At 39.7% G+C, this 25,338-nt stretch overlaps 2 protein-coding genes across 2 annotated transcripts; one reads left to right on the top strand and one right to left on the bottom strand.

Moving 5' to 3' along the window:
- Positions 1-568: 568 nt before the first annotated feature.
- Positions 569-14,334, bottom strand: LOC139723407 (DNA repair protein RAD51 homolog A). Its single transcript, XM_071634652.1, has 10 exons — positions 14,208-14,334; positions 10,438-10,529; positions 9,055-9,192; positions 8,097-8,214; positions 7,206-7,297; positions 6,599-6,693; positions 6,066-6,179; positions 5,399-5,528; positions 2,907-3,028; positions 569-878 (listed from the first exon to the last, which is right to left on the bottom strand). The coding sequence occupies exons 2-10, from the start codon at positions 10,510-10,512 to the stop codon at positions 755-757; spliced, it is 1,008 nt and encodes a 335-aa protein (XP_071490753.1). The 5' UTR covers positions 10,513-10,529; positions 14,208-14,334; the 3' UTR covers positions 569-754.
- A 774-nt stretch (positions 14,335-15,108) lies between these two features.
- Positions 15,109-19,963, top strand: LOC139723406 (N-acylneuraminate-9-phosphatase-like). The gene is made up of 2 exons (XM_071634651.1): positions 15,109-15,224; positions 18,793-19,963. Exons 1-2 carry the CDS (start codon positions 15,144-15,146, stop codon positions 19,423-19,425), a joined length of 714 nt encoding a protein of 237 aa, XP_071490752.1. The 5' UTR covers positions 15,109-15,143; the 3' UTR covers positions 19,426-19,963.
- The last annotated feature ends 5,375 nt before the right edge of the window (positions 19,964-25,338 follow it).

The raw sequence follows: 25,338 nt of genomic DNA, 5'->3' as shown, positions 1-25,338 counted from the left end.
AGAGTCTAGGTAGGAGATGAACTCTACATGCATGAAGGCAAACCAACATAATATAACACTTCAGAAGAATACAAGAATACTACCACAGTGTCACCAGTTCAAGGTCTGGCCACGCCTTGAGTTAAACTTATTACAAGTTTACCTTGAAAAATTCCTCAAAGGTCTATGATCTCTGCCTCAGTGACTGGCAACAGAGTACGATTGGTTATTTTTCACAGTAAGCTTCCTACCACAATTCAATGAAAATAGGTTTTTATAATACAGTGCTGACTACAAGATACAACTTTGGTCCATCATAGATTCTAGCCACCCAATTCTACAATTACTTGGAGACTTTTCTTTACACAAGTACTTTTTGCTTTTATGTGCTGTGAGTGGAATAGCTCATGGTGAAAACAATGCAATCAGAATAGCCTTTAATGATGAACATAATGCAGATTACTTCTTCAGATATCATTTTTGTCTTTGGGCAGTAGCAAGCTATCTCCAAGTTGATTACTTCTAAAAGTAGCAGTCTACCAACAAAAGATGTAAATCAATCCAGTTAGGGAGGAAACAAATGTGGGCATTACTGAAATCCTACCAAATGATTTAAATGCTAGTGGCAATGCTACCTTTCATTTGAATGGTTCTTGAGCACAGATTGGATGACGGCCACTGTATAAGAGTCTTATTGGTAGCAGATGATAGCATTAAAGCTGCGGCTTGGAGGAAATAAAATTGAACGGCATGGATATGACGTTTCTTCTGATCTTCAGTCTTTGGCGTCTCCAATGCCATCTGCGTTGATAGCAAACATGGCCTCCGCTTCGGGAAGACACGGCGAATCGTAGATCTTACATATCCTGGTCTCACCACGACCCTTTCGCAGATACAATCTTCATGTCAAAAGAGAGTAAGAGAAAGAGGCAAAGCGTTCAATTTTACAAACTAAGTCATTCAGCACAGAAGACAGCTGATTAAAATGGGGCAAATATATTAATTTTGGGCACACAGAAGAAAGATACTTCAACTTTGTCATTGACCATCAATTTCAAGGAAAATATTGAACCTTATGTCTGCAGTGTGCTTTAAACAGGAAATATGTATTCCCTATCATGTAGTGTATGTATTCTTGAATCCAGATAAGCATCAAAGGTTTATTTCAGAAGTGAAATTCACTTCCCATTTTTAGGCTCTGCCCATAGATAATGAGAAAATCATGTGGATAAATCCTCAGGAAATGTATAACTATTCTGAATATGACACAAATTAAAAATTTTCAGAAACTTACACTAAACTGATTTTACACTGTTTTTCCTTTTAACTTATCTATCTACTCAATCCTAATTTTTGTTGTGATATCATATGTACATAATGCTGTATCTTAATTTAATATTTTTCCCTTATTAATGTGCTTAGAAGCATCAGTATTAAGCGCAGTATAAATGTTATTTATTATTATTATCTAATAATGCACTTAATGCACCAATCCTAAATGCAAACACAACAAGGAAAAGTAGAAATTACGCGGTGCGTAATATATGTCCCCGCCGGAAGTAGCATTTTGTAACAAAATGTGCAATATAGGTAAAAAATCAAGGTCAAAGGTCAAAGAAGTCAAAGGTCAAAATTCTGTGTAGAAGTATTGAAGCCCTCACCTAGTGCCATCACATAAAGCAAATGGAATCGAAATTGGGTTAGAAATGGCGAAGGAGTAGCATTTTGTAGCCAATGTACAATATAGGTCAAAAATCATGGTCAAAGGTCAAAGACAAAGGTCAAAATTCTGTGTAGAAGTTTTGAAGCCCTCACCTAGTGCTATCACATAAAGCAAACGGAATCGAAATCAGATAGAAATGGCGAAGGAGTAGCATTTTGTAGCAAAATGTACAATATAGGTCAAAAATCAAGGTCAAAGGTCAAAGAAGTCAAAGGCCAAAATTCTGTGTAGAAGTTTTAAAGCTCCCATGTAGTGCTATCATATAAAGCAAACAGAATCGAAATTGGCTCATAAATGACAGAGAAGTAGCAAATTGAACATTTTGATCACACACGGACGCACACACGGACGGACGCACGGACGGACGGACGCACAGACACACACACGTACGGAGCCCGTTTCATAGTCCCCTGCTCGAACTCGTTCGGCGGGGACAACAAAAAGAGCTTTAGCATTGAGAGCCATAAGACAGATAGTGAAGACATAAACATCTGCATAAAAGAACTGCACAAAATAAAAAACTATGTATTGTTCCTCTTTATGTTGCTGAATCAAAAAATTGATTGAATCTGTTACACACTCTTTGCTGTGACATGAAAGTTCTACTCCTTTGGAAGACCATGAGACAAGAATTTCATCCAGTGGTAAGAAGGAGGAAGAGGAGGAGGAGCAGGAGGAGGAGGAGGTGTGGAGGAGGAACAAGGGTGGAGGAGGGGAAGGAGGAAGAGGAGGGGGAGGAGGAGGAGGAGGAGGGGGAGGGGGAGGGGGAGGGGGAGGGGGAGGGGGAGGAGGAGGGTGGAGGTGGAGGAGGAGGAGGGGGAGGATGAGGGTGGAGGAGGAGGAGGAGGAGGGGTGGAGGAGGGAGAGGAAGAAGAGGAGGGGGAGGAGAAGGAGGAGGAGGAGGGGGAGGAGGAGGGGGAGGAGGAGGGGGAGGGGGAGGAGGGTGGAGGAGGAAGAAGGGGAGGAGGAGGAGGAGAAGGAGGGGAAGGGTGGAGGAGGAGGGGTGGAGGAAGAAGAGGAGGGGGAGGGGGAGGGGGAGGAGGAGGATGAGGAGGATGAGGAGGGTGGAGGAGGAAGAAGGGGAGGAGGAGGAGGAGGAGGCTGAAGGAGGAGGGTGGAGGAGAGAGAGATGGAGGATTCACAGATGCCCCTGCAACTGTTTCTGGACTACATCATCTCAAAAGGTCTGTTAATCATGACTCACCTTGTGGTAGAGGCATGGGCCATGATGTGTCCTCCGATGGGTTTCTTGGGGTCCGCTGTGAACATGGCTGCACCATCCACCTGAGCCACAACCTGGTTGGTGATCACCACGGCAACGCCAAACTACACAATAGATAAGATGAAGCAAGGGGCACAAACCACACGTAAAACATTCACTCATTTGCTATAACCTTCTGATTACAACTACACAGATGAGGAGAAATAAGATATTTATAAAATAAATTGCAGCATTAACTTACCAAAGAGAGAGAGAGATAGAAAACAAGAGTATTGCACTAACAGACAAAATGTGTCATTATCAAGTGCAACAACAAATATTCTTCAAAGTAATGAATGAGAAGTAAAACTGAATTTGTTTTAATTTTTGAAATCACTTCTGTGCTATGGAAATACTGAACATATTTACATACTAGACAATATCAAACACACATAACTTCCATCAACCAAAGTGGATTGCCATTATCTTCGTAAATGATCATCTTTAGTGAATTAAAAAAAATGAAAGAAGGAGAACAAAATTAGGAGTAGACAAACAGACTGATAGAAAGACATACAGAACTAGATATATCGCTACGGCGACTGATATGCCTCCGCCATAACGCACGGTTCTCCTAATAGGTCTATAGTACAATGTCTTGACAATGTGTGATGACAGTTTCATACAATTGGCAAAATATTAAAATGACAGGTTTGCCACAAATGTGCTGAATGTTCACTTTTCTAGAACTACGTTCAATTGGATGAATGATTAAAATGTCAGAGTGCAGGTATTTGGGGAACTGATGATTTTTACTTGACTTTTGACCCTTTTATAAGTTTAGGCATTGAGTAATTTTCAAGGTATTGTGAAAAAGTATAATTTCAGTATCAAATGGGAAAATAGCATTATCTAAACCTGGCCTTTGACCTTTGACCTCACAGTTCCAAAGAGAATCACTGTTAGGTTGAACATGCATAAATATGTAAGTTTCATGATGATACCTTGAGTTACTTTTGAGATATGGAGGAAAAAGTGCAATTCAACACTTTCACTTGACCTTTGACCTTTTGGCAAGAAATTTCCCACAGAATATATATCGGGTAATACATGCACACATCAAGTTAAAAAAAACCAAAAACCTTCAGGCATTGCATAAATATAAGGAAAGTAGTGATATTTTGAGGAGTTGACCTTGACCTTTGACCCCCTGACCTTTGAACCATGACCCCCAACTTCTCTAGATAATCACTGCCCATTGGAACAAGCATATATACTAAGTTCCATGAAGATACCTTGAACCATTTGCGAGATATGGAGAAAAACATGAATTTTCAACCTTTTTTTCACAAAATAACCTGTGACCTTTGACCTTTGACCCCGTGACCCTAGAATCCAAACAAAGTACTATCCCCCCAGGATATACCCTCTTACCAAGTTTGATGTAAAACCACCACACGGTTCTTGAGATATCGACAAAAACAAAACGGGACGGATGTACGTACGGACAGACGTATGGACGTACGGACGGACGTACAGACGGACGTACGGACGGACGGATGGAGGGACGGACGGACGACCCGCAAACATAATGCCTCCGGCCACTTCGTTGGCGGAGGCATAAAAACACACACACACACACACATGCTAACAGATACATAATCATGGCCGAATGCAGGAATATTTTTCTAAGGGGTCAAGAATATGTGACAGTGCACCTCAAAACAAACAAAAAGTCGCCAGACATGAATTTTTAGTTAAGACCATATTCTGAAAGAGCAGACTTTAAGCTTTAAAATGATGTATAACTCAAATCAAATGGACTCTCCTAACCTATCTAAATATTGGAAAGAAAGCACAACCTCAGAAAAAGTGTGAACTGAGAAAAGAGGCTCTGAAGTACAGTGTCTATTCAAGCGCTTAATCTTTACCAAACCGTGCGGGCTGTGCGATGAATGGGACAAAAAACAGAAAGTAAACCACTGGAGTAACAACAAGGAAGGGATTATCAGATTAAATTGAAATTAAGCATGTCTCATTAACACATTCTGTCCATAATTAATGCCAACTTTCAAAGCAGTAGCACTATCCTTGCAAAAGTTATTAGAGTTGAAAGTGAAGAGTGTGGACAAGGTTTTTCAGAAATGAAAAAGGGATTCTGAAGACACACCTTATCACAGTATTCTATCAAAAATGTTTGAGATAAACTGCTAAAACACACACTTTCCTGCCCGTTTTATGATACCAAATTTTAGCATAATGTAAACGAAGACCTGCTCTTTCAGAAAATATGAAAAAGTCAAGTTCGGCTAGAATGACCCATTTCACTTGTTTTCAGTCCTCAAGCAAAATCAGTGTGTGCGACTTTATGTTCGTTTTGAGGTGCACGGTCACATATGTAAATATTTATATTTTAAAAAATACATACATCTAAAGGCAATTTTGTTTTGTAAAAAAAGAATAACATGACAATGCTTCAGCTACTTTTGTCATACCTCATCTGCCAGTCTGAGTAGGGTGCGGAGAAACCTCCCCATGTGCATCTGTCGGGATGCCAGCTCACCCCTCCCAGAGTAGTCTGTGCGATACAGGGCGGTGGCACTGTCTACAATCAATAGGGCATACCTAACAGGAAAGAATACACAAAAGACTTCATAATACGTGATACGAATTGCTAGGAAAGAGTCAGTTTACACTAATATAATGCTGACTGATTCTGCAGCAAGTGTTGCCAGACATGACAAAGCCGCTAAAATTGTTCACACATTCCCTGTCTCTGTAAGAAATTCAGGCATCAACATGTTTCAGCATTTGCTCTGTTAGATATTAATTTGTGAGTGTTTAGATTTGCATTTTGATTAATCAAAATGTTAAAAGATTGCATGATATATGTAAACCACAGCCACCAAACAGGGTTCATGTTTTCTGGAGTAGAGTACTTTAGTTTTGTCTCTCAGTAACTCATCCCCCTCCAAAAACAAAACAAAACAAAACTCAATATGGCAAATACAGTGTAAGTTTTCAGTGAAGCTTGTTGGTGTTATAAGCCATATCTCAATTTAAAAAATGAAAGTCTAAATTCTTGTGCGGCTACAATCAACTGTCTTTCACTGCTCTTTTAAGAATAGAATTCACAGATGTGTGTACATGGGCTAAGATTACCTTGATTCGGCCATCATGGCTGATGCCTGGAGAAGAAGCTGTGACTGGTGGTCAGAGTTGTGTGCTCTGGCGTAGGCGACGTTATCGAGAACATCACTGCCCGACAGGTTGTACCTACATGAATTGCAGAAGGTTTGACAGTCATTTCACAGCTTTATTAATCCTTTATGTGCTCGGGCAAGTAGCTAAACTTGACAAGTGTTTCATTAGTATTTAGTAATCCAGTCATACTACGGAGGAAAAAAAAAAGTTATTTCTTTTCTCTATTTTTTTTTTGGGGGGGGGAGGGGGCAATTCACCTCACACAATAACTTGCATAATATGTAACTGCACTTTTGACTGATTACTGTAAACATCCTTACACATCTGTATGAAACAAGTTAAATCATCAAAGTAACAATTTGTCAGAAACATGGACATTCTGATACAGAAAATAGAATTGAATAGCCTCTTTACAGACAAATTCATGATTGCGGCATCTTTTAAAAATAAATAAAGATGTTCTATCATAAACTGAACAGATTATTGCTCACCTTTCTGCCACAGCGATCAGTCTCTCTGGGCGGAATGTTCCTTCTGTGTCGATGTACAGACACTTGCCTTCTCCCCCTCCCATATCGATGGGCAACTGAAATAAACACACAAGGCACAGAAAAGGTTTACTGCTATCTCTTCTCTCTATCTTACAAACACATAGTTTTCTTGGAGTTGCATTCAGGTATTTTACCCTGTACATTTGCCTCTTTCCTGTAAATTTATGAATGAAATCGTTGAGATATTTGCAGAAAAAGGAGATGGAGGACCAGATGATGGCAGGTGAGTTACTGACAAAAGTAGAGACATAAAATTCCTGAACAACTTTGTGTATGATTACTAGTAATATAAACATAAGAGTCGCTTGAACAAATGATTCCTCACACAAATCCAACAATTCATGTCATCTAAATGCTAGAGTGCAGATCATATTCACACTGATTCTTTTCACTCCAAGTGGCTGTTAGATTTGATGGTCAATCAAGTTTGCCTGCCTTATACTCTCCTCTTTCTTTCTATCTTCTTTCAGCAAACCATAAGTCCTTTCATGGACCACATACACATGATGACACCTCCAACCTTCTTCTTCAGCCTCACACAACTCACCTGGCATGTAACCGCCATAGTGTGACAAAGTTGTGTCTTGCCAGTACGGAACTCTCCAAATATTTCCGTGATCGAACCAGTCTCGATACCACCTAGCAGAGATAGAGACAGACCATAATAACTTGAGAAAATACAAATACAGTCAGTGATGTCCCACATGATTTGTACATCCCATTCAAACATCATATCTTACAAACTATACAAAGATTTGGAGTTAGGTACATTTCATAATATTCTCATTTGTCGCTTCTCGGCCTTTTGGCTAGATCATGTGGAGTGTCATGTGTAGTGATTTAAGGAAGTATGTTTGTATATCTATGCCAGTATTTTTGTGAAGTCCCACTTAGTGTTATTTATGTGCAACATGGTACAACCTGAGGAGTGCTGATATCATTGTGGTTGCTCAATTACTGTTCCTGTCTTTCATGGAAGATTGCCATAGATAAAGAATGACTATACATGGTGACACTTTGACTTTACCCTGTTTGATTTACATACTAAACATTTTAATGGCAAAAGTAAAGTGCATTTCATACAGAGATCTAAGTACGTAAATGAAAGCAAACAACAAGATAGAAAAGTGAAGACAACCCCATCCCCCAAACAAGCAAACAAACAAACAAACAAACAAACAAACAAACATACAAACAAAAGAAAACTGTCAGGCAAGGGAAGAAACAATGCACTACATTGTCTAAACTTGGAAGTACAGGAAGGGGTCACTGGTCAATGCATGTTGGAATGAAGTGGTGTCTTCCTCAGCATCAAGGTTTCTAAAATTGTATCAGGCATTGTAACTGTAAGTACCCATGTTCCATCAAAGTATGTGTTTATAAATTAGCCAGCTGTTTGCCTATTTGCTTTCAAATCCATTTTAATGACATAGACTACCTTGTAAGAGTTTATCCAACTCTTTGGAACCTGTGGTGACTTGGATGATTTCTGATCTCTGCTGGTGGAACTGGGTGGCTGTTGTAAATCCCATGGGTACCAGCTTCTGTGCCTCTGTCTGTGGATCAATTTGAAGGCAAACTAACTTTACATAAAATTCTAACCCAAAAAGTGGCATTCAAATTTGCATTCAAGAAGGAGAATGTAGTGTGCGTCTATGGCACCCCTAGTAGATGTTAAGATATGACTATAAGATCATACATACCATTTTAACACACATGATGATACACCAGCAAGGCATGATAAAAGCGACTAAATGCAAAAAAAATGTTTAGTACGTATAGAATTAGTCGCATAGCAAATATCATGGTATGCTTCATTTTGGAAAGAGTACATCTACACACCAAAGGATTTGCCTGAAAGGAATACATCTTTCAAAAGAAAAATATGAGGTGTGCATATATCTATGAACTGATTTTTAGAGATGATAACCCAACCTTGGGTTGGTGCTGCTGTTTTCCTCAAATATTCAATTTGATGGGTGGATCACAAAAATAAATGGATAAGTTCATTTGCATACATTGAAGCAAAGAATCAGAGAAAATCAAAATAGCAAAATTATTGTGCTCATCATTATTTTCACATTTTTCCTGTGGTAATGGCCACCTCTCATAATTTGACTTTACATAAACATGTAGTGTGTAGTCCTGCAAAAGCTGCCAAGCCCAACAGTTATACTTTACTTACCCAAAAGTAAATACTGGTTGCAGCAGGTAAGAATCCACATTTTTAGACAAGATAGAAGAGCATATCCACAGCTCTTCAGCTTATAAAATGCTTTTCTTAAAAAGGCAGAAACATTACTTCCTATACAGTTTGGGGTTCTTTTGTGGCCTAAATAACAATGACCCTCATTCTCTCCTTACTGGGGATATTTCTATGAATAGTAAAGTCTCACCAGAATTTTGTCAGCTTTAGCCTCACTGATGCCCTTGACCGCACACAGGTCTTTCTTGGTGGAATAAGCCACACACTCTACTGTGTGCATCCCTGCCTCCTCCAGCTTTTTGACATCATTGGAGCTGATTCCACTTCCCTGGGAAAAAGGAACAGAAAACATTGATTTATCTCTTGAAGGAAATGTTCCTCTGGAGAAAAGTTCAATGCACACATTTATTAAGCTTTGCATCAACAAATCAGGCACAAAGCAATGCTCAGATCATAACTATCTCCTGCATAACATTAGGCATAATCTTGAGATTTGAGTTTCACAGCTATCTGGCAAAAGTTTGATACAACTGTATCATTGGTATTCAATATTTAAAATAATTGAGTCCAAACAAACATGCCACTAAAAAGCCAGCTCTTTGAACATTCAAAGCTGCTTCTTTTCTCTTTTTGCTGAAAAAGAAATTCAGGGGCCCGTTTCATAAAACTTGTCATCAGTGACAAGTTGTCATAGATGTGACAAGCTACTGAAATCCTTGCATCTGATTGGCTGAGAGCAAATTTGTCATAGAAATGTGGCAGTTGTCACTGATGACAAGTTTTATGAAACGGGCCGAGAACTCATCACTTAGATATCATTTCACCACTCCTATTTAAGAGGATGAAATTATATTTTAAGAATATTTTCATATTGAACAAAATTGCTTAGTTTTTAATTTGGTTCGACAGTAATGAGACCACTATACTTTTGCAAAAAGAATACCAAAAACTCCTTACAGGAAAACTGCAGTGTTGGAAATTAAACACGCATTGAGGCTAGGAAAAATGATTTATACAAGCTTTACACAACAACAACAAATTCTAACAGCTCAGCATTAGAAATGTATACTTCATATTTTGTAACGACTTCTACATACTATTTTGCATGAACATGGTTTTGCTAATAATGGCTACCTTTGTCTCAACAGACATTGACAAGATACCTGTCTGTATGTCAGAACATTAGTACATTGTATCCCTAAAATGAGCAATCTTCTTGACTGCAAGAAGCTCTCAAGAAGCTCAATGGAGTAACACAGCCACAGTAATCTAGGGGGTGACTCACATGATGATAAGCAGCCATAAGCTTCATAATAATGTCAATTGTAACTGTCTCTATATGGCTAAATTTTACATCTCAGAGGGACAAATTCTCCTGAAATCATTTGCAGCATGCCACATCCCCATTTCATAAAAAGTTGATATGATAGCAACTCTTGATGGAATAGCAATTGTCATGGTAATGACAAGAATCCAGCTTCCTGATTGGCTGTTGCTATGGTATGGGAAGTTGCCATTCCAGCAAGAGTTGCTATCCTAACATCTTTATGAAGTGGGGCCCAGATTTGCTCACCTCCAGTCTATTGATAGGGAGAGGTCCAAACTCTTCCTGGACGTCTTGCTCTTCATTATGTGCCTGCATGGCCATGACTGCTTCAAGTAGTTCTATGCAAAGAAGAAAGTAGGAGTGGACAAATATTCTGTTAGTAGTCTACTACCATAGGTCTTTATGGTACAATTTAATAATAATGCTAAGTAAAAACAATGACTGCACAAGATAGAGCAGACCTCCAAACCTTTCTGACTGAAAAATAGGAATGATTTGGCTCAAAAGTAGGAAAGAGAGAGAGCAATTACCATAGCAGTGTGTAGTAAAATTATCAAGAAAATAGGAATCTGTTATTGGAACAAGAGCTGGGAATGGTCAAAATTCAGATTCTTTCCTCCAAAGTCAGAATGGCTGGAGGTCTGACAGAGAGTCAAGAAGACATAGCCTTTAGTTATATAAGCTTAGGTTTTAACACTTTTCTTTGCACAGAACATTTTATAATGTATAGTCCAGTATAGACAGATTGTATAAGGTAACATATAAACACATATGTTTATATGTTCGCCCGTGCGGCATAATATGCCTGGCGCGAAACCGGCAATTATGCTGCACGGGCTATGACCCATATGCATGCGCCGATGCATGACACACACACCCCCAAGGCATACGGGCAACTCAACGGGCATACGGGCATCTCAACCCCCTAGAACCCGTCCCCGACTCAACAGTATATAAGGGGTGCCATAGAGAGATACAGAGAGATTGTCCAGAAGATGCAACCAGGAACAAAAGAGAATAAAGTGAGAGGAACGTTTCACTGATGCTGGACCTGGGACCCCTCATGAAAAGTACGGTAACAACAACGAAAGCCAAAAAATACAGAGACCCGCACGTAGATGGCATCAATATTCGGTACACGAATTGTACGCCACAAAAATCTAATAACAACAACAACGATACAGAGAGAGACCAGATACAGACAGACAGACAGACAGACCAGACAGACAACGATACAAGAACAGCGACCGCTACCGGCGCGGCATCGACTTCGCGGATCCCTGTATCTGTCTGGCAAGCAGTTTTTACCACAGTAACGAGGTAAATGCTGCCGATGTCTTTCTCAGTATCATGTTACGCGAGGCGCAACAATACATCACAGCAGCGTTTCAGCGTCCCGCGCAAAAGATGGTATCTGTCTCTTCACGGTGGGCTTCTTATTTGACATTGGGACATGTATGGTCAGCCCTCCGTTAGCACAGAAAATCTGTCTGTTCAGGGTTTTATAACATTTTTAGACTTTAAAGGGATGGTATAGTATTTGGTTTAGCTGAGGATTCAGCTTTTAACTATTTACGAGAGAGAGCCTACTTTAGAATTAGAAACCACCAAATGCTACAGTGCATACAATTACACTTTGTACAACTCTAATAAGAAGAATTCAAAGTTTACTTGATGAAAAACAGTTTACACTTTTGTGAGATAAATATCAAAAAATAAAGTAACACTATTATTACTTATTATCATTATTATTCTTGAGATCTATATTATCAGTTGTCTAATTAGGCCTATTATTATTATTTATTTATCTATTTATTTGGCATTTCAACGTAAACAGACATAAAATACAAACAGAAAATCATATTAAAGATTATTACATCTAGAAAGATTGTGGTGATTCTAGGTTCATACCACTGGTTGCCAGCGCCAGGGGAGGAAAAGGCAAACTTGAGGCCAACCAGTATTCCAGTTTGACAAACACTATCAAATAGATATTTAATACATTACACAAAAATATGCACTGAATTCAAATACATAAGGTGATGGATGCCCCACCCAAACCTGAGGGTGTAAAAACAAAGCCAGGGGCAGATACAGGGGGAGAGGGTGCACCGGGGGTGCGCCACCTCTTTTATTTTTTTGTTTATAACACAAAAGAGATAAAAATTAAAAAAGAAAAAATGGGGAACGCGCGCCCTTAATTTTGTAAAGGCGCCTCCCCTTTTACGGAATTCCTGGATCCGCCCCTGAAAGCGATCCTAAAGAAAGGTAGCATTAGACATTCTAGGATGTAGGTCCCACATTTTAACCGTTACTGGGATCGCTTTGTTTTTACTTTTGTTTGGATATCTCAGCCATTTCAATAAGCATGATATTGATGGCATATCAAATCGTGATATAATCCCCACCGCTGCGTGTCCGTACTAAATAAAACCCTACCTAACCCTAACTGCGACCAGCAGCCCCAACGTACAACGTACAGTGTTGGGGCTGCGCCGTTTTGGCATCGATATTTTAATGTTGTACCAAACGGGTGCCGTTCTGGCGCTGTATTTCCTCAATTTTTCAACAAAAACTACTGGGAATACTTACATGGGTCGACTAAACCTAAATGATTCACATCGGCGACTGTTTGATGCATTTCATTGCTTATGATGCAGAAAATGCTGTCTTATAAGGCAAATATCTTCAGCTCACCGATGCTCACTAAAACTCACAATCACTTGCACATGCGCACACAATGCATTCAGTGCAGTGCATTGACAGCTGTATTACTCACTACATGATGCATATTCACCGTGCGATGATGCATTATTCATATCCTTTCGCGTCCGTAACGTTGACGTCATTGTTTACGCATGCGTAGATGCGTACTGATGGATATACACGTTCAAAATAGCAGCAAAGCTCTCCACTAGGGCAGACCGCCTACTCCTAAGAAATGTGGAAAATTATGCAGTTTCCAGATAAATTGGTGAGAAGGACCAAGGCAATGGGGTAGTGTATATTTCATTTTATATTGTCACTGTGTTTATGATGGACATTTAGCCATGGTTTATTTGTGAAGTTGCCGTATATGTGGCAATAGGGAGTTGATCGTGATTCTCACTTGAACGAAACTGCGGGGTAGCCGCCAGGACCCCGCCGCAGAGCGGCGGGTCTCCGGGGCTAACCTAACCCTATACCCTAGCCCTAAACGCACGGGTGCACGCGCACTGTGGTGGGGATCTAGGTCAGTCCGGGAAACCCGCTCATGAGGACCGCTCCCGCGTACGAGGACTGCCCCGCCTCATGAGGACCGCCCCCACGCCTCATGAGGCCCGGGGGGGAACGCCTCATGAGGCCCCCTATTCACTTCTATTCATCTCACATCTGACGTATAAATTGTCGCAACTTTGCACGGTGATTTTTTGTTACACACACATGTCCACTATCCATGATGAAAACAAGAAAAAATCCTGTCTGTTTTTTTTTTCAAAAATCGAGTTTTAATCAACCGATGCAGAGCGCCCATCAAAACACGGCGCCAGCGTGTTCATCATGGATAGTGGACATGTGTGTCGTGTGTAACAAAAAATCATCGTGCAAAGTTGCGACAATTTATAGTAAATTATACATCAGATGTGAGATGTGATGAATAAGAAGTGAATAGGGGGCCTCAATATGAGGCGTGGGGGCAGTCCTCGTACGCGGGAGCGGTCCTCATGAGCGGGTTTCCCGGACTGAGGTGGGGACTATATCACGATAATGCCATATGCAAGGCCGGCAGGGGTATGTCATTCAGAATGAAATAATTAATAGTAAAATTACTATAAATTCTACTTTGCCCTTGTGGTTTATGTCCTGGCTTTTTAGCTACACCCTACAGTAAATTCACGTTATTTACAGGCCGCTCTAACGTTAACATTAGGTGATTAATAACTGTGTTGGATAATACTGCACTGCTGACTGATGTAATGTCAGTGTGTCACTGACCTATAGGCTATGGCTAAACTATGTTGTATTTTAGTACTGACCAGATTCTTGAGTCTAAACGTGTTACATCAACACTGATCAAATGAAATTCCAGACGATCCTCGGCTCCAGACTTTCGAGTTGGCTTCCAAAAGAATTCAGACCCACTGACGAATTACGAAGGAAAAATCTTCAAGCTGCATCAGCCTTCACAAAACAGAATTTAAGGAACCCACCTCAGGATGCCAACTTGCATAGATCTAATTCTTTACGTGGGTGTACATACATGTACACTAGGTAGCTATTGCGCTTGCATTGTGCATGCTCGGACAAGTTTGTAACGTTGAAATCAGTGGTACGCACACAACGCATTATGAAATTTATACAGCGCGCCATTCTCGCGAGAAAATGTTGCGACTTCCGGTATCTGGAAGGAACCATTTTTAAGTAGGTTATTAGATTTCAACTCTGTCTACTGAAGGAAGTAATGATTGGATCCTATCTATTAAAACTTCTTTTTTTCGTTTTAAATAATGGTAATCAATTCATTTTGACTCTATTTACTGACTTTATTATAATTTTGATACAAACAAAAATGTAGAGTCCCTGTATATTTATCCACAGTGTTATGGCGTCGCCCGCCATCTCCCTTGGCTTGAAGCAGTGCTGTAGTATGGCACCAAAGAAGAACCGATCGCACCGTCCGCCGTATCGACGAAGAATCGTAAATAAAGCTTGTTATTCGCCGGTGATTCGCGTGTACAGTACAGTGTACGTGTGATAAACGCCGCCGGAGCCTAGCTAGCCTTTGCTTACAACTACACGTACCGCGCGCTACCGTAACATCCAGTTAGCCGCTCGCGTCAACTTAGTTCGCGATACTCGGGCTAGTCCTCTTACTCCTACCGTTAAATTCACGATCGAACATAGGGAGCAAGCCTGTTTTTCAAACGACAGAGACACATAGCAGCCGCAGTAAACACTTCCAAACGATCAAAATGAGGATTGCTGCAGTTATATTTGACTTGGACAACACATTGATATGGACAAAGCAGTCAGATGCTAACGCTTTTGTTCAGGTGAGTTGCCGGTGCCACACGCGCTGCATGCTAGACACCCTGTCCTTGCGTATATTATAGGCGCCTAACCTTAACTTACAATGTATGGAGGATGTTTTCATGATGAGGATTCATACCGCTGTAATTTTGTGGTAGGGATCTATGGTTTTCTTGGAAGAATCACATCTTTTGAATGCCTGTCTCATCCACGTAACTTTTGCTAGCGTTTAGGCGTTCAAAAGATGTGATTCTTCCAAGAAAACCAGGACTAGATCCCTACCACAAAGCCAAGGTAGGCCCTACCTACAGCGGTATGAATCCTCAGACACTTTATTTAGATTCTACTGCCTCATTTTAAGGCCATTCATCGTGTTCATGGTCTGGCCCCAGGATACCTGTCTTCCCTAATCGAGCGACGGCAGCCTCGCCCTGGCCTTCGTTCATCTGGCCTTACTCTCCAGGTGCCCATCACACATCTCAAGGGATATGGAGACCGGGCATTTTCCTCTATTGCTCCTCGCCTATGGAACTCCCTCACATCTTTCCTCCGTGAATTGACAAACTGGATCACTTCAAAGCCTCACTCAAAACTCACATTTTTCACCGCACATTCAATTGCTATTAACTGTCTTGGAGGAGTCTGTGCCTTTGAATGTTTCTATAGTATAACAGATATTAAAATGGCGCCGTACAAATGCTGTGGATCATCATCATCATCATGTGCGTTTTAAAAATTGTAGACATCTGGAGCAATAATTGCGATTTATGGCTGCAGGCGAGATTTACATGATAGAAATTTTCTAGTGTCTAACGTTACATGTTGATGTATGTCTAGCGGATGATGTTTGGGGAGGGGGGTGGGGGGGGGGATGGGCTTACTCCTAGGTCCCGGCGAGGAGAGGGGTGATTGCACCAAATAAAGTTAAAAGTATTGCTATCAGTGAAGAGCTACGCGTACTTTAACTACACGCAGCCGCTGTCGCTTCGCGACAGCGGCTGCACGTCTACTCCTTCGCAGACGTTGTCATTTTTCAGTGGTGGTTGTGCGACTCCTTCATGAATATCTTTTTTAATCGTGGAAAACTAAAATATAAGGAATCCCCGTAATCTACAGTATGATAATCATCCAATAATCGGTAGGTCCTATGCATATTTTTTTTTAATTACGTCAAAAACCTACCGAAATCCGTCCTTAAAATCAGGTCTGTGAGCGTCCGTATTGCTTCACTCCTCATCTTCTGCGTGTTATTGAATGGCAATCACTCTCCTATGCTACAACGTAGGTAGTCGGAGTGACGTCATATCATGAGAGCAGCACGCGCGGAAATACATGGTAGAAGACGACAAGCTTTACATAACACACGAAACGCACGGGCGTACGTAAAATGCTAACACGGTACCTCGGGTTGAGCGTTCGTGGCTGTTCGTTTATTTTGTGAATCATCGCACAATCTACTCCGAAAAATTCAACAATAAGGTTTGGATACCAACAAAACACCAAATTCAACTCAACCATCAGCAACATACGATATAGGTGGATGGTATTACTGTTAAAATCAAACAAAATAAAAGACATTTTTGTGGTCTTGCCGTCAAAAGCGACAGTCGTTTACGTACGTTTAAACACTAGTACATGTCAGACTGCTGTGCTGTGCACAGCGGTCTGGTCAGGCTACGCGTACTTCTGCCCTGATGAGGGGTGGTTGTATTCTGCATGGCCCGCGGAACCGTGGGTGCCGTGGGGGCTCGGGCCCCCACACTTTTTGTGCACCATTACCAAAGGAATACATAAAGGTGTCATCACTTGTTTTTGGGCCCCCACACTTTTTTAACCCGGAAGTACGTAAGTGGCACTGAATAGAAATAGATAGAGATCTTGAAGTGTGAGCGCGGTAAGGTTATGTTTTTCCACTGGAGACCTTTTTTTTTCTTCTTCTATTTTTTTGCTTGTCAGCTGAAAAAGCCCGGAAATGGAAGGGGGAGAGATCCGAGCTGAGGACCTTTTTCTTTTTTTTTTGCTTGTCAGCTGAAGAAACCCGGAAATGGAAGGGGAGAGATTAGCTGAGGATCCCCCCCCCCCCCCCCCTTTTTTTTTTTTTTTTTTTGCTTGTTACATGTAGCTCATGAAACCTGGAAGTGGGCCCCCACACTTTTGAAAACGTTCCGCCGGCCCTGCTCTGGGAAGAATTCCTTGTTTGAATATGGGACATCCACCCAATTATACTCCTCTAGACCCAGTACACTGCCCTAACCTGGCCTTAAAGTTGTAACGTTAGACTTCAATACGTACAATACATGCAAACACATTTGGCAAGCAAGAGGCAGGTTGGGTGGCTGTCCAAAAAAGAACATTTGTTGGATGTTTTGTTTGTGTTTGTTTTTGTGTAGATTTGGTCTTGAAAAATCTAGTAGAGTTCTAGTTGCTTATACATAATAAAATGAACTCATCTTAGTACTATAGTAGTACATTTAGGCTTCTATTAATATTAGATATGTGACAAAATTGCTAATGGACCCATTATTGTCTTGGTATCAGTTGATGTGATAAAAAGGGATGGTATAGTCTTTAGATGAGATGGGGAATTCAGAATTTAACTTTTTGTGTGATAGATATTACAACTTCTGACATATTAAGAGTGACAATTCTTCAAGGAATTCAAAGTTGATTTGATGAAAACCAGTTTTTAAATAGTTGAGATATAAAAAATGAAAAACAAAGTAAAACAAAGTGGTTCTGGTTCAAGTGGAACCTCTTGTTTAAATTGGATATCTCAGTCATTTCAAAACAGATTTTGATCAAATTAACTTTGAATTCCTGTTGGAATTGATTGTAAGCTCCTTGATATTTCATAAGTGGTTTCTAATTATCTAAAAAAAATTAAAGTTGGCTGCAGCCCCGTCTCAACCAAAACTATACCATCCCTTTAAAATGGAAAAGAAATTCATACCACTATTCATTGACGTGTTACTATGTCAGGTAAGTATTTTGTTCAACATTTATGGTCAGTACCCATTTGTTCAAGATACCATCTCACTGGCAAATATGAAACTTGTATGGAAATGTGTAAATCTTCCTTTTAGTTCAACATTAATGTTAAAGGGACTGTACAGTACTGGTTGAGGTAGGGATTCATGTTTTGAACATTCCTAAGTGAGATAATGAAAAGCCTCTTATGAAATATGAAAGAGCATGTAATTTCAAGAAGGATTCAACGTTTATTTGATGAAAATTGGTTTTCAAATGGCTGAGATATTCAAAAAAGTGATAATAATAAAAGGCGACATGCCCCAACTTTATTAGTTTCTCTTTGTTTCACTTTGTTTTTGGATATCTCAGCCATTTCAAAACCGATTTTCATCGAATAAACTTTTGATACCCCTTAGAACCGCATGCTCTTTGACATCTCATAGAGTGGTTTCTGAATATCTCACAAAACGTTAAAAGCTAAATCTTCACCTCGACCAGAACTGTACACACCCTTTAAAACACACAATCCGATATATAGATATCGTGGTATGCAAAGACCTAATGCATTCTGTATTGCAAGTGCGCTTATTTTACAATTGTTTGTGGTTGTCCTTCGTACAGGTGACTCGGTTCATAAAGAAGGAGATTCCAAGCAGCAATGCGGAGGAAATAGTTGCAACATTCCGCAAGTTGCTTCTTGCAGCTGAAAAAGATCCCGACAACAAAGTGCCGATAGACGAATGGAGAACCGGTCTGTGGAAGAAGGCCCTCAACTCTAATCAGAACGAAGAATTTGCCTCCAGGGTTTACCAGCTATGGAAGAAGCTGAGACTGGAGGGACTGTACTTTGATGAGGAGGTGAAGCTGTTGCTCAAAAGTCTCAGGCTCAAGTACAAGCTAGCCCTTCTCACCAATGGTGATAGCCAGGTACAGAGAGAAAAGATTGCCCAAATAGGAGCGGAAGACTACTTCGATGAGATTGTCATTAGCGGGGACCACGCTGAGGCAAAACCGTACCCTTCCATCTTCAAGACATCTTGTAAGCTCCTCGGGGTGGAATCCGCGCAGTGCGTCATGGTTGGTGATAGCCAAGATACTGACATTCAGGGTGGGGCCAATGCTAAGATGCTGGCTACGGTGTGGATCAACCCTCATGGGAAGCAACCCAGCCAAGATTTTGTCAAGCCGGACTACACCATCAAGTCTGTTCTTGAATTGGATGGTGTCCTCAACCAGCTCCAACCTCCATCTTGATCTGGGCCCTCTTTCATGCAAAGAGCTTTCATTTTCTAGTGACATTCCAGTTCACATAACTTATTTCATTTCTAGTAATGGAATTCCAAATAGAACTACAGAGTTTGTCGCAGAATTCATTCTTGCCTCTGTGTTTATGAGAATGCTGTAAGTAGGCAAGCAGGCATTTATAAAATGGTGTCGCACAACTACTTCAAAATTCCTGTGCTCTGAGAAGAGACTGTGTATACTCACTTTTATCTTTCTGTGAGAATTATTATTTATCAAGTGCTACTTGAGGTACATTGTGTGGCCTGTGAGTTGTGGAATTATAGTAAATAGCAAGAAAAAAAGAAATGTAAGACAACTCCAATATTGTGCAAGTAGATTCATGTCTTACTACGTGCAATACGACTCAGAACTGTAATCATATCTCCGAGTGAGAGTAACTCTTCATGACTGAACAAGGTCAGGATACTTTGATCAAGATCCATGTTAAATTCTATCTAATTAAATTGAAAGTCAAGAAGAGAAGCCAGTGTTTCCAAGCCATTGTGTAGTGTAGAGCACTGGAATAGCCTTGTGTCAGAGAGTTTTCTTTTTTTTTTTTTTTAAATTTGTATTCCTTGTACATGTATAGTAGATGTGCAGTCTTATCTGCTGGTGGAATTCTGATAGAACAGAAAGAATCCACCAATGGCCTCAGAAGTCATCACAATCGCTTGCTGCTGTGGAAAACTTGAAGTTGGACTGGGACACAATACGATCATTCATTCCATTTCATTCTCATCTCCATTTAGTAGTCTGCAGACCAAGATTGAATGGTGATGATGCCATTTTTATTACTCAGGTTGTTCAGCAGGGACCTTTCTCTACTCTGAAATAATAGTACATCCCAGCAATAAGCCCTTCTCTGACACATACATTGTATGTACATGTACATTATAATTATGTGCAATATTTATGTGCTATGACCCAGATAAAACTGCACAAATTTTTATTAAGCATAAATATTCTTGGCAGAATTCTACACTTTATTACTCTTCTGTCATGAAAAAAAAAAAAATATGGATTTGATAATAGTGAACAATTGTTTGAATGGCAGAAATGAATTCACATCTACATTTTGTATTTCAGCCAGAATTTGAAAAATTTCCTTCTTCTCCCCCCCCCCCCATTATCATTAAGATCATCTATTCAGTTGGCCCAAATATACAATACTGTGATTTTTAAATGTATACAGTCAACCTTTGCCTATAAAATCGAATTTAGGCTGAAGAAATAGTTTCAACTTCAAGAAAAATTGACATATAAGGGATTAAAATCAATAGAATATGAAGAGAACAGAACTTGAAAAGACCTTCAACTTAGACGATTATTTGACATACATATCGTCGCTGGGGCGACAAGACCTCATCTTATATCAGTCTACAAAATGTCAAATGTTCAGGAGAGCCAAAAAACATGGCGGCCTAAGTACTGTATCCAATGGGATAGACATGCCTTTGACATGCCGCAGTGGCTTCATTTTTGGGGTAAGACTACATTTTTATGTAGGATTTGGACAGGACATCACTTAACTGATTATCTTACCATTAACCAAAAAAAAGTCATTTTCACCAAATTGCAGATACAATGTACAAGGTCTTGTCACCCCAGCGACAATATGCAAGGTCGACTAAAGCAAGGTTGAGTGTATTAGCAAATTTAAGAATACCGGTAAATGTGCATTACTGTATGCCTGAAGTAATTTAAGTAATTAGAGTACTTTGATAACACAGAAAAATGTTTGAATATATGTAAGCCATAATGAACACTCTGACATGCATTGTACTGTAAATGCACCACAGGAGAAAGGTTTTTAGAAAGGAATACAGTGATGCTGCTTGCAACGCTCATTAGGATTTATTTCCAGGTGTGTTTATTTTTCTTTTTTCTTGTGGGATTTTTATCCATATGATTTTGTTTGCTCAGGGTTTAAATGTATTGTCGATAGACTCAACTAGATTGTACCCGCTGTTTCCTAGTTGTCGTTAACATTGACTATATGTCGTGTAGCTTGTTAACACATACACTGTAAATGTAGTGAACTGAAACTGCATACATGTGTGATCATAAGCAATGAAACTATAGTGTAAGTTATCACAAAACTGGTCCCTAAAACAGGATATACCCTTGCATATTCATTTCCATAGAAAGTAGGATAGGTCCAGTGATTAAAGGGTCTTGATCATGATGATTCTTCCTTCAATATCAGTTACATACAATGTAATTGTATGTGTGGTTAATGTCAGTTTAGGAAAAGGGGTATAAAATTTCAGTTTTTATCCGAGTTGCAGTTTGAATTAGGATAACTTAGGAGACTGAAATATTCAATGTACATGTACCTGTTTGTAAGTTTGAAATCAATGTTACTCTTTGATATTTAAGGTCCAAGGATTCTGAGTGAATTTCCAATGATGCATGTTTGATTCAATTTGCTACCAATTGGGCTAGTTCCATTGACTGAAAGAGCAATCAGAAGGTACCAAAATATTGATATGTAATCATGGAGCTACTTTATATTGGTTTGTTTAATGCATAGCAGAGGTCACATTGTTGCTGTGTTATGGAGTAAAATGTCACTGATCTTCTTATGATTTGGAGCACTGTTGTAGACATACTGTATTTAAACAAAGTGACTTGAGCATCACTTAGGTCTAAAAAGAATTCAGAGTTTTTTTGATTCTTCATATTAGAACTTTATACTGTATATGCTGAATATTTTGCGAGGTTTTTATTTTTTGTGAATTTTGCAAGTTGGGTGCTATTCGCGAATTTAAAACACGCGAAAATAATGACTCTCATCCTACATGAATGCAACGTACACACATACATTTCTCAGTTCAATACTGGTAATCCATAGTCGCGAATTTAACCACTCGCGAAAATGTCGCAAAGTCCTAATTTGCGAAAATTTAGACTCGCTAAATACATATTGTATATGGCATATACAGCACAGTGCATGTATCTATGACTTGCTGTTACACATTAAAGCTGAATTTTTTTAATTCTGCATTTTTATTTTGGCAAAGCTTAATCCGACGGAATCACACCTGTAGGACACAGTAATGTACATTGTATCTGCAGTGGGTGTTTAAAAGAGAGTATTTATGTGTGTTATAACATGATATGTATCCTAGTCTCATGATTGCTGAAAGCTTTCATGTGACCAGTCTTTTTTGCATAAAGACCCAAATTTACTTTTCATTGGGCTTTCGTATACTAATGACTGGTGCAAACTATCACTCATCTGCTCTCAGCTGCATTGCCTGTGTTTCATACAACATTTGTAAATGCATTGCAATTGTTTTTGTATGCCTTTCAGTTAGCCTGGAGCTGGGAATCTTGTGAAAGTGGCTGCCACTGAATTCAACTCATGTTACCATTTTATAGAACAAATAATGCACATTACTTAGTTGGGCATTTGTAAATATTATCCACCCTGTATAATTTTGAAACAGTCCAAAATACACTCGGATTAACTTTACCTCATGGTTTCTGACTGTTCGTAAGTTACTACTGAGTGGATACTGTATACGCCAAATATTTCGCGAGGTTTTTATTTTCGCGTATTTCGCGAGGTTTTTATTTTCGCGAATTTCGCGAGTCAGGTGCTATTCGCAAACTTAAAGACACGCGAAAATATTGACTCTGATCCCGATGTGAATGTGACGTTTGTACGCGTGTACACTTCTCCGTTCAGTACAGGACTCCACGATCGCGAATTTAACCACTCGCGAAATCATCGGGAATTCCTGATTCGCTAAAATTTAGACTCGCGAAATATATGGCATATACAGTAATTCTTTGTAACACCCTCTGTAATGTGCATTATTTGTACATTACATATACTGAATGTGTGTGTTCACATTATTCCTCTTGTGGCAGTCAGTTATTTAAGGGCTCGTTATCTTTTCTCAAAGCCGGAAAAGTAGATTCATCACTCCTCAGATCTGAAATAGGGAGGATTTTTAGATTATGCTGTCAGCGTGGAGCTTGAATAGTCTTGCAAATTGTGAATTTAATGTGTAAATATGCTAGCAGTGAGTAAATATGAAATGAAAACCACTTCAGAAAATGCACTTTTGTGAGGGAAATATTTTGTGTCTGTCGTGATGTAGTTGCCTGTATGGAGTGATACAAGATGCTTCTTTATGAATTATCCTGTTTTTTTTTTCTCTCCATTTTTTGTTAATAAGAATATGAAACTAGAATGGACTTGTCTTTATTTACATTAGAAGACATCAACAACAATAACAAATCAACAGTGTGATCTCACCTGGTCACATCATGAAAAATATTACTGCCATGGTCAATATATGTATTTCCTTTATATATTTTCAGGGGATTTTGCCACTTATTTTTTCCCCCTTGGTTTTATCCTTGGGGGTTTACAACAACAGTCCCATGTTCTCCGTCAATGATTGCATCATTCACGAGTTGTGGATTTTGAGAATGAGCAATAGTACGATCTATGGTCATTTAAATCTCTTCCTGTCTATAATCCCACCCAATACCCTGAAGGACTTGGGAGTGATTATCCTCCCCCACCCCTCCCCCATTTTTTTCCCCACCAGGCAAGAGGAATGGGTGTTAGGAAGAAAGTTGGGAAGGGTTATTATCTGGAAAAGTGCACCAATTTGTGCCAAGTTGTTCCAAGTATGTCTGAAGTGGGTAATATTGATATGTGTCATATACATGTACACAAGCCCCTTTGGCAGGCATGGGGAACCACCAACTGTCAGAGCTAGATTACTGTGTGTCATTACTAGATTAGGGAGTGCAGCATGCAATTGCACACGGGGATATTGTATTGGGTGTCAACCAAGGACAGGCGCACATGATAAAGCTAGAGAGAGGGGAAAATTACCTTATAGCATGACACTAACAATTAGGTGGTTAAACAATCAATTTGGGTCCATTTTTCTCAAACAAGGTTGGTGACCTCCTTCAGTTTAGTAATGGAAGTGTCTGTGAATATACTTATAGATAGATAGAAAGAGGGAGATACAGGCGACTCCCATTATAACAAAGTCCCCAAGACTGGCAATTCTTACATTATTTACACATCAACATATAAAGTGTACAAAGGTATATGGAGATAATGGTTTTGGGACTGAATTTCTTCGTTGCAACAAAATTTCATCATAAACATGTTCATTGCAAAGAGAGCACCCTAGGGTGTGTGCGTGTACGTGCGTATGTGTGTGTGTGCATGCATGTGTGTGTGCGCGCGTGTGTGTGTGTGCTGGTACATGTATAAACAATATAAATGTCAACTTCTAAGGCAAATGGGGAAAATGCATGCTGGTAATGATTGCAAAATCCAACAGAAACGGGTGGAGCAAAGCAGGAACCTCTTATTCTTAGAATTTTCCAAAGAATGCACCAAAGAACACATGAATAATACATCACAACATGCTTCTTTTGAACGAGTCACTCCACAACATACAGCTGACGCTATGCAATATGCCTGTCATCAGTTGTTTTTTTTTTTATTTGTTGCTTCCAAAGCCCCAATCCTGCATGTGGAGACAATAGATTATCAAAGGGGATTTGTTGTCACCATACATTGGCTTCTTGCTCCTTTGTGCTGAGTCAGAGGTAGATAACCCAGTCTGCATACAATGGCGAGAGCTTCAGGTCAACATTGTTATGAGGTACATTTTACAACCAGTAACCTACGGTGTACATGGCACCATGGTTTGTATGTGTGGCATGTGTTAAAACTATGACAAAAGACCATGTCCTCCTGCAAATCATACTCGCTTGGTACATCACAGTTCTTGGGCCTTATAACCGGGGGGCCAAAAGCTAAAAACAGAGGTCGAGTTGCACTCTCTCTACAAACTAAGTAGACCATGCTTATTTTCAAGTTTTTATTGTAACAAA

The sequence above is a fragment of the Diadema antillarum genome, unplaced genomic scaffold (assembly GCF_040938485.1).
Source record: "Diadema antillarum isolate AM-2024a unplaced genomic scaffold, OU_Dant_1.0 scf00000188, whole genome shotgun sequence".
In the NCBI taxonomy this organism is placed as follows: Eukaryota; Metazoa; Echinodermata; class Echinoidea; order Diadematoida; family Diadematidae; genus Diadema; species Diadema antillarum.
The sequence above is the reverse complement of the archived record's forward strand: the minus strand, read 5'-3'. Positions and strand labels throughout refer to the sequence as shown.

Coding starts and splice junctions, on each gene's coding strand:
- LOC139723406 (XM_071634651.1), top strand. CDS start 15,144: ATGAGGATTGCTGCAGTTATATTTGACTTGGACAACACATTGATATGG. Junction 15,225..18,792: donor ATGCTAACGCTTTTGTTCAG/GTGAGTTGCCGG, acceptor TCCTTCGTACAG/GTGACTCGGTTCATAAAGAA.
- LOC139723407 (XM_071634652.1), bottom strand. CDS start 10,512: ATGGCCATGCAGGCACATAATGAAGAGCAAGACGTCCAGGAAGAGTTT. Junction 8,215..9,054: donor CTAAAGCTGACAAAATTCTG/GTGAGACTTTAC, acceptor ATTGATCCACAG/ACAGAGGCACAGAAGCTGGT. Junction 6,180..6,598: donor CTGATCGCTGTGGCAGAAAG/GTGAGCAATAAT, acceptor CAATTCATGTAG/GTACAACCTGTCGGGCAGTG.